Here is a 9,356-nt window from a genome sequence, read left to right on the forward strand (position 1 = left end):
CTGAGCCACGCTGGCTGGGCAATACTGGGTGTTTAGAACCTTCCTGGAGGTCACAAGGGTACTTTACCACTCCAAATCCAGCCGACTGTGCACACGGCAGCGCTGTTGGGCCAAAACTGAAAACATTCCAGAGTTGTACCAATAAGAAACAGATTTACTTGCGTTTGCCATTATTTCAACCTCCGAAGTGTAGGACACCCTGGCAAGGTGGCTCAGTTGTTTGGAATATCGTCTCGTACACCAAAAGGTTTTGGGTTCAATTCCCAGTCAGGACACATACACGGGTTTTGGGTTTGATCACCAGTCGTCGGTGCGGGAGGCAACTGATCAATGTTTCTCAATCTCTCTCCCTTCTTCTCTGTAAAAATCAATAAAAACATATCCTCGGGTGAAGATTTAAAAAAAAAAAAAAAAAAAAAGAAGTGCAGGACTGAATGTTTTCTAAGTCTACTCTGCCCTCAGGAAAAAGTACTTCGGTATTTTTTTTAACGTGGGCTTAAGCCCTTTTAAGTCATGAAATGTTGCATAACTAACTGCTTCTTTCCAAAGAAAGCATGTTTAAAACCAGGCATGGTTAACCGATTCCATCTTCTTTTTGCGTTCCGGATAAAGTTTCCTCTCCTCATTCATAGCAGCTACAATAAACCAAACAACAGCTGCCCTGACCTGTGTTACTCCCGGTCAGTTAGGACTTCATCATAATGTTACAGTGGTAACATGAGCATCTTTTCTCCAACATATTTTAAAATAAGTTCTGAGGAGGCCCAACCGGCATGGCTCAGTGGTTGAGGGTCAACCTATGAACCAGGAGGTCATGGTTCGATTCCCGTCAGGGCACATGCCCCGGTTGTGGGCTCCATCCCCAGTGGGGGGCGTGCAGGAGGCAGCCAATCCATGATTCTCTCTCATCATTGATGTTGCCATCTCTCTCTCTCCCTCTCTCTCCCTCTCTGAAATCAATAAAAATATATATACATTTTAAAAATTATCTTCTACGATGGAAATGGATGAACATTGAAATCAACTATGACCAACTGCGAGTGAGCTACTTATGTCCTCACATGGAATGCTCTAATATACGCTGCTGAATGAAAAAAGAACAAGTTACAGGCTGGCATGTGCAAAAGGGCCATGGTACCGCCTTTATACTATGTGTGACTTCTAAGGACATATGTTGACTGATGTGAATGCAACCCTTTACCAATAGCTGTTCCCGTTGGGGGTGGGGGGGGGTTTACAGGGGCTCCAGCTTTATCTCTCATGTTTCCATTTCTTTCTTTTTTTAAAATATATTTTATTGATTTTTTACAGAGAGGGAGAGGGATAGAGGGTTAGAAACATCGATGAGAGAGAAACATCGATCAGCTGCCTCCTGCACACCCCCTACTGGGGATGTGCCCGCAACCAAGGTACATGCCCTTGACCGGAATTGAACCCGGGACCCTTCAGTCCGCAGGCCGACGCTCTATCCACTGAGCCAAACCGGTCAGGGCATGTTTCCATTTCTTACAAAGAGAACGTATTTATGTAATTGGTGTAACTAAAAGTTAATTTTTAAAAACAGCCACAAAATACTAGAAAGCCATTTACTTATTTTCTTTTTAAAATATTTTTATTGATTTCAGAGAGCAAGGGAGAGAAAGAAACATCAGTGATGAGAGAATCATTGACTGGCTGCCTCCTGTACACCTCCACGGAGGATCGAGCCCACAACCCGGGCTTGTGCCCTTGACCGGAATCGAACCCGGGACCCTTCAGTCCACAGGCCAATGCTCTATCCACTGAGCCAAACCGGCTAGGGAAAGAAAGCCATTTACTTCTTCAGGCTGGTATGGGTTAATCTACTCCTGACTCCCAGGGAGCACCTTGGGAAGTCCCACGGCCAGGCCTGTGCTTATGCTGTTCCCACATCCAGAATGCCCCCTATCTGCCTCTCTCCCTACCCTAGAACCAGGCATGGGTCAAGGCCCAGCTGTGACCTCTTGCCTCTGTAACCAGAGTGCTAGTCTTTGGCTCTGATGAGGCCCTTAGCCTCCAAGTCTGCCCTTTTAAAAAAGATCATAAAGGACGCCCAGCCGGTGTGGCTCAGTGGTTGAACATCAACCTATGAACCAGGAGGTCATGGTTCGATTCTAGGTCAGGGCACATGCCTGGGTTGCGGTCTCCATCCCCAGTGTGGGGCGTGCAAGAGGCAGATGATCAATGATTCGCTCATCATTGATGTTTCTATCTCTCTCCCTCTCCCTTCCTCTCTGAAATCAATAAAAGTATATATTTTTTTAAAATCACAAAGGACATTGACACCTCCTTTAATCTGTAATTATTGCTGAGGGGTGAGAGGTTTTCCTTTATAAACTTTACTATGTTCAAGTTTATATTATGAGACTGCAACAGTCCTGTGAGTAGATATATAATTATTATTCCTGTTTTATAGAGCAGAAGGCTCAGGCATGTTAAGGGCTTTGCCCAAGGGCACACAGCTAGTTAGTGGTGGGCCTACTAATTATATAATAGCCTCTCCCACAAAACTAAAATCTCATGAGGAGCCCTACCTGGTTTGGCTCAGTGGATAGAACATCAGCCTGCGGACTGAAGGGTCCCGGGTTCAATTCCGGTCAAGGGCACATGTCAGGGTTACCCACCAGATCCCCAGTCAGGGGCGTGCAGGAGGCAGCCAATCAATGATTCCCTCATCATTGATGTTTCTCTCTCTCTCTCCCTCTCTGAAGTCAATAAAAATATATTTAAAAAACTAAAAAATAAACTCTCATGTGGGCAGAGAACACGCCCAGCTTGTTCACCCTGGCGTGCCTGACATGTACCAGTTGCTAAATAAACATGAATTAAGTGAATAATGCCCACGAGCATCCTGAAATGTAAGTACCTTCTTTATAAAACGATGGCACCGAACACTGAGCCCCAGAGCCAAGTGCACACACTAAGTGGTTCTGTGGATGGTTCCCCTGAGTGCCAGCAACCATCCCGGCTGGTACGTTGCGTCATTGCTGAGAATGAGGAAACTTGAGCCTCAGAGGAGCGAAGTCATTTGTCCAAAGTCACACAGCAAATAAAGAGGGTCTGACTGGGCAGGCCTGGGAGGCCCACTGCACCCCATTCATTCTCCTTCTCCAGGCTCCTCTCTTGTTTTTCTTTTCTTTTTTTAAAATTGATTTCAAAGAGGAAGGGAGATAGAGAGAGAGAGAGAAACATCAATGATGAGAGAGAATCATTGATTGGCTGCCTCTTCCACGCCCCCCACCAGGGACCGAGCCTGCAACCCGGGCATGTGCCCTTGACCAGAATCGAACCCGGGCCAAGGCTCTATCCACTGAGCCCAAATGGCTAGGGCTCCTCTGTTGTTTTTCTGGAACAGAAATGAGCTGTGGGCAGTGAGAGGACTTTCTCGGTGTCACTCAGCAAATCAGCAAGTGCAGGCTCCAAGGAACCCAGGAAGGGTCCACCTGCACGGCCCCCTCCCCCCCATCACTGTTGGCAGGTCCCTCGGGGCTTGTCCTGGGCACCCTTGTAGGCACTTGGGAGCAAGTTACTGGGCACAGCGCGCTCCCCACCCGAGACTGGTGATAAGAGAGGCGCAGGGGTCCATGAGTCCCTCAAGAGGCAGCTTGGGCGCCGGGAGACAGAGGCGATGGCACTGCCCACCGCTGCCGGGCTCCTGGGCACTCACCCTGCGCAGCGGAGTGGATGGGGCGGGGTGGGTGGGAGCCCGGTGAGAAGCTTAGCAGCTCCATCCAGATGCGAATTGTCCCTCCCACACTTCCCGGGCTGCAGGGGCCTCCATTAGAGCCCCCGAGGAGTCAGAATCCACACCTCCGCAAATGGGCCCGCTTTCCCAGGGCCCCCCTGCCCAGACCTTCCCTGGGCTCTGTGGGTTTTGACACCTCTCTGCAACCTGGCGGGAGGCCACCTCGCACCTCTGGTCCGGATAAAAGCTCAGGCCCGGAGGTGGCCGGCCCAGCCTCGCGGAGCCCGCGGCCCGGCCATGGCCCAGTCTCCGCCTCTGCAGACCCTCGACCCCTGGATCTTACCCCAGGGCTGGGTTTGGGCCGGGCACCCGGACTCCACGTCCCCTGCCTCCTCCTCGGACTCGTCGGGCTCGTGCCCCTGTGACGGCGCCCGCGGCCCCTCGCAGCCCACGCCCCCCGCCCGCGGCGCACGAACCCCGCAAGCCGCCCCGACGGCGCCCGGACGCGCGCGCCCCGCCCCGGCCGGCGGGCAGCGGCAGAGCGCCAGCGAGCGCGAGAAGCTGCGCATGCGCACGCTCGCCCGCGCGCTGCTCGAGCTGCGCCGCTTCCTCCCGCCGTCCGTGGCGCCCGCCGGCCAGAGCCTGACCAAGATCGAGACGCTGCGCCTGGCCATCCGCTACATCGGCCACCTGTCGGCCGTGCTGGGCCTCAGCGAGGACAGCCTGCGGCGCCGGCGCTCACGGCGCAGCGACGAGACGCCCCCTCGGGGCTGCCCGCTCTGCCCCGACGGCGGCCCCGCGCAGGCGCAGACGCCGACGCAAGCGCGCGGCCAGATCCTGGGCTCCGCCGCCCCCGCTGCGGCGTCTTGGGGGTCTCCGCCTGCCTGTCTAGGAGTCCCAGCAGCGCCCGAATGCTTGGGAAGCAGGATCCCCGACGTGGGTCCTTGGGTCTCACCCCCTTACTGTTCCGGGACGCAGTCGCTTCCGCAAGTGTCCCAACGTAGGGCCCCCGATGCGGCCCTTTGGACGCCGCCCGAAGCCGGTTCCGGAACGCAGACACCCGGAGAGCCCGGGACCCCGGCCACGCCCTGGGTGCCGCCCCCCACCGCCCTGGAACCCGCTGCAGTGTACCAGGTACTGTGCCCAGGCTGCAGTTGGAAATGGACGGGGTGGGTAGGCTCTAGTCTGCAGTAGATTCCATACTTTTTGGATCCCGATTATCCAATCCCACCCTGGTAGATGGGACCCTCGCAGTTAAGGCCACCAACACCTAGAAGTCCTCACACCCCGTGGAAGAGGGAGGAGCCTTCAGACTTGCTCCTTCCACCCTGGCTTCTGGAGGTGGCGGGAGCCGTGTACCAAAGTGCTCCATTCAGGGCTGGGAGTACGAGGGAAGCCCCGCAGCTCCACGATTAGGGGCTTCCTGATCGATGGGCTTTGAGCTGGTGACTTTTATGTTTCCTTCAAGCTTCATTCATTCATGAGGCCCATGAATCATGGTCCCTAACATAGCATATTAATAACCACAATGTATATTACTGTGCATGAATTGACTCATTCTGCCCTGCATCAGCCCTGTGAAGTAGGTATTATCATCATCCCAATTTACAGATGGGAAAACTGAGAGTAGAAGTGGTTATCTGTGTTCTTGCAGCTGGTGAATAGCAGAGCTGGGGTTTGAACCCTGGCAGTGTACCCGCAGAGCGGACACTCATTTTTTTTTTTTTTTTTTTTATAGCAAAGGTGGAGATTTATTAAAGAACAAGTACAGACTCCCACGTGGGGAGAGGGAAGAGTCCCACAGAATGGACTCCCAAGTAGGGAGGGGGAGAAGGGTCCCCAGAGCGGACACTCTTAACCACTTTGCTTCACTGCATTCTGGATGCCAGGGCTGTTCGGAAGCTGCCTGCCACACTCTGAGGAGCATCCAGGTTCGAGGTCTCAGCCATAGTGGCCCACTAACCAGCTGCCCTTGTCTCTCTTGCAGGGTATCTGTGTGTCTCCGGAGTCCTATCTGTTGCCAGAAACCCCACCCCTCCTGCCCGGCCCAGCATGCCAGAGACTGCAGCCTCAGACCCAATGGGGATACTGGAGCCACAGTGCAGAGGTGCTCCCCAGCTCGGAGCACCAGGGACCAGGCCCCACCTTCCATCTCCGTGATGAAAGCCCCCTCCAGAGCTCAGGCCTGCAGCTCAGTGGCTGCCCTGAACTTTGGCAAGGAGACTTGGAGGGGGGCCACCTGAGCATCTTCTATTAATGGCCTTGCCTGTCCCCTTTGCAGCTAGGAATCAAGCCTGTAGTGTGGGCGCCCTCATTTGCGAGGTCAGTGGTTTTCAAACTTTTCCTTTAGCCGGGGATCCCCTTTCCAAGTGATGCCTTTCACGGAAGCAGTGTTTGGTGGCCTCCCTGGCTGGTGTGGGGGCTGGGGCAGTGCCCTCTGCTCCTAGGCACCCCCCAAAATGATCAGTGCCCTGAAGACACAGCCTGAGCTGCAGAAACACGGGGGCTGCTTGACCACCAAGTTGGCAGGGCTGGGACTGATGGGATGGGTTGGGGGAGTGGGGTGGGCTGAGGGCAGACCCCTATATACTTTGTGTTTTAAAAAACAACAACACAGCCCTGACCGGTTTGGCTCAGTGGGTAGAGCGTCGGCCTGCAGACTCAAGGGTCCCAGGTTCGATCCCGGGCAAGGGCATGTACCTTGGTTGCGGGCACATCCCCAGTGGGGGTGTGCAGGAGGCAGCTGATCGATGTTTCTCTCTCATCGATGTTTCTAACTCTCTATCCCTCTCCCTTCCTCTCTGTAAAAAATCAATAAAATATATTTAAAAAATAAAAATAAAAAAACACAACACAGCCCTAGCCCGTTTGGCTCAGTGCATAGAGTGTCGGCCTGTGGACCAAAAGGTCCCGGGTTCGATTCCAGTCAAGGGCACGTACCTCGGTTTCAGGCTCCTCTCTGGCCCTGGTCAGTGCGCATGCAGGAGGCAACCAATCTATATCGTTCTCTCACATCAACATTTCTGTCTTTCTCTCTCTCAAAAAATGTCAATGGAAAAAATATCCTCGGGTGAGGATTAAAATGTAAATAAATTTTTTTTTACATTGCTTTGTTCTGTGATTTTATGGCCTCTGGGAAAGGGGAAATGTTCCCATCCTGTGGGGAACAAGTCATGCCCTACCAATGGTGATGTGGGCCCTCACTTGCCAATCTGACCATGTTTATTGCGCAAGGTCTCTACCTGGCCGGCTATGCAAGGTGGCAGAGTGGGTTGCCACGTAGACCTGTTCGCTTGCACCAGGCCAGTGCCCCTTTCATTCCTGCTGACCCAGAGGGCTCGTTCACAATGATAGGAAATGGTTTTCAAAGGATGCCTGTGAGTGGTCCCCAGGGGCCAGGCTAGTGTATTAGTGGGGCTCAGGTTGCGCTAACAGAATACCACAAATTGAGAAGCTAACCAACCAAAATTGGTTTTCTCACAGTCGTAGAGGCTAGAAGTCCAAGGTCAAGGTGTCGGCAGGTTTGGTTTCTTTGAGGCCTCCCTCCTTGGCTTGCAGGCGGCCACCTTTTCCTCACTGTGTCCTGACATGGCCTGTGTGTCTGTCTTAATCTCTTCCTCTAAGGTCACCAGTCATAGGGGATCAGGGCCCACTCATCTGACCTCACTTTACCTTAATTACCTCTTCACAGGCTCTGTGAACCCCAAGCTGGGTGTGGATGTCAAGGCCCTGACTCCCACCCAGTGCTCTCTCCTTCCCAGGAAAACCCAAGGTCTTAGCTCCAGTCTCAGGGCATCTGCACCGAAGGCAGAACTGAACACCTGCCCGTCTCCTTCCTTTGGGTCCCACGCATCTGCGGGTCATCTTAAAGGGACAGAGAGAGCTATCCCTGGCCCAGTCACCCATGGCCTCTCCCCCCACCTCTGAAGCCCTACCAGGGCTGGCGGAGAGCCCAAGAGAGTCCTGGCCTTTACCAGCAGCAGCCAGAGCGGCGTGTCTTCTAGAACTTGGCAGCTCTACTTTCCCAGGCCCCCTCAAGAGGTGTTCCTCTAGGAGGTGCCAAGGCAGAGGCAAGAGGACGCCACCACCCCGGCTGGAGTTGCCTGAGAGCATCCTAGATGCTGCTGGAGTCGGGGAGCAGGGCCCAAGGGGATTGGGCTTATCCCACCCCTGTCCTCACCCTCTGGGAGGGAAGGCTCTTGGGAATAGCAGCCCCTTGCCCCCATCCGTCTGGTCCGTGGCTCCATCCCAGGCATGCTGCCCTTGGCTGTACCTCTCTGCTAAGTGACTGGCAGGGGAGGAGAGGTGCCGATGCCAGTGCCCAGCCTGGGGTGATGGGTCTACCTGCACCTTCCTGGGGGATCCCAGTCACCATCTGTGCAGCTGGACATTGGCTGTGTGCCTCATCTCGGCCTTTCAGTGACCTCACAGTGTAGAGAAGGACATGCCTCCCGGATGGTGGGAGGTGGGAGGGGACACTGTACCCCAGCTGCTTCCTGTGGATCCTCAGATCCTGCCTTCCCCCGGGGCCTGGAGCCCTAGACAGACAGGGAGTGAGCAGTCTGGATTCTAGTGGGCTCCCCTCTCTGTGTGTGACCTTGAGCAAGGTTCTACAGGCAGGTCTCGCTGTCCTTGCTGCAGCCCGGGAACCGGTTTCCTCCAGCTACACAGGGCCTTGTGAGTTGTCAGGTGGCCCTGGCCGAGCATGTGAGGTGTGGCTGTCACAGACCCTGCCTCAACACCACTCACTCCCGCAGGGGCAGGAGAACCGGTCTAGGGCCTCCTTCCAGCTCCACTGAGTTGTGCCTTAACCTCCCTGAGCCTCTTATCAGCAAAACCGAGATAAAGACTGCTTATCTCCTCCTGGGACTGTTGGGAACCAAATGAGATAATGCGCATAAGCACTGAGCTCAGTGCCAGGCACAGAGACTAGGATCCTTGCTGACTCTTCTCCCTGGAGGCCAGCTCTCCCCCAGGGACACGAGATGGCGGGGCTGACCCCTCCCCCAACAGGGCCCTGAGCTCTGGTCCCCAAAGGTCAAGTGCCAGCCGCTGCTGCTGGGCGCTGGCGACAGGAAGGGCTGGCCCAGAGGGGACCTGGTTAGTGGAGGGACCCCACCCCACCTCGGCTGGCCCCGCCCCACGCTTTGATGTGCAGGCACCAGTGGAGCACAGGGGAGCCTGTGAGGGGAGAGGGCCTTGAACCCAGAGACAGGCCTTGGACCATAATAACAGCCGCTTCTTCTTACCTGTCAGGCCCAGTGGTCAGTAACGCAGACTCCTTCCATCCACACACCAACCCTAGGGTCAGTCTTCATTGTGCAGACGAAACCCAAGTCCAGGGTTTTGGTCATTTGTCCAGGACACAGTGGCTGACATATCTGAAACCTCTGGACTCCCAGGCCCCAGCAGCTGGAGCCCTGCAGGCCTTCGGTCTGTGACTCCCTCTCTGCCTCCCACCAGCCCCGCATGCTCAGCTGGGCCTTGTGGGGCTGAGGCCCAGGGGAGCTTCCTACCACCTAGCTCAGTGGTCCCCAACCTTCTTTGGCCACGCCCCACCTAAGCATCTCTAACATCCTGATGCCCCCCTCCAGCCCCCTGTGACATACAATTCTTATTATTCAAAAAGTGAGCCCCTATTCACATGGAGGAA

The 9,356-nt window shown here is 54.7% G+C and overlaps 1 protein-coding gene across 1 annotated transcript; it reads left to right on the forward strand.

Moving 5' to 3' along the window:
- Nucleotides 1-4,000: 4,000 nt before the first annotated feature.
- MESP2 (mesoderm posterior bHLH transcription factor 2) lies at nt 4,001-6,811 on the forward strand (the record flags this gene model as incomplete). Its single annotated transcript, XM_080651565.1, has 2 exons — nt 4,001-4,837; nt 5,691-6,811. The coding sequence occupies 2 exons, from the start codon at nt 4,001-4,003 to the stop codon at nt 5,958-5,960; spliced, it is 1,107 nt and encodes a 368-aa protein (XP_080507691.1). The 3' UTR covers nt 5,961-6,811.
- Nucleotides 6,812-9,356: the final 2,545 nt, after the last annotated feature.

This window comes from Plecotus auritus (assembly GCF_963455305.1).
Source record: "Plecotus auritus genome assembly, chromosome: 15".
Lineage (NCBI taxonomy): Eukaryota > Metazoa > Chordata > Mammalia > Chiroptera > Vespertilionidae > Plecotus > Plecotus auritus.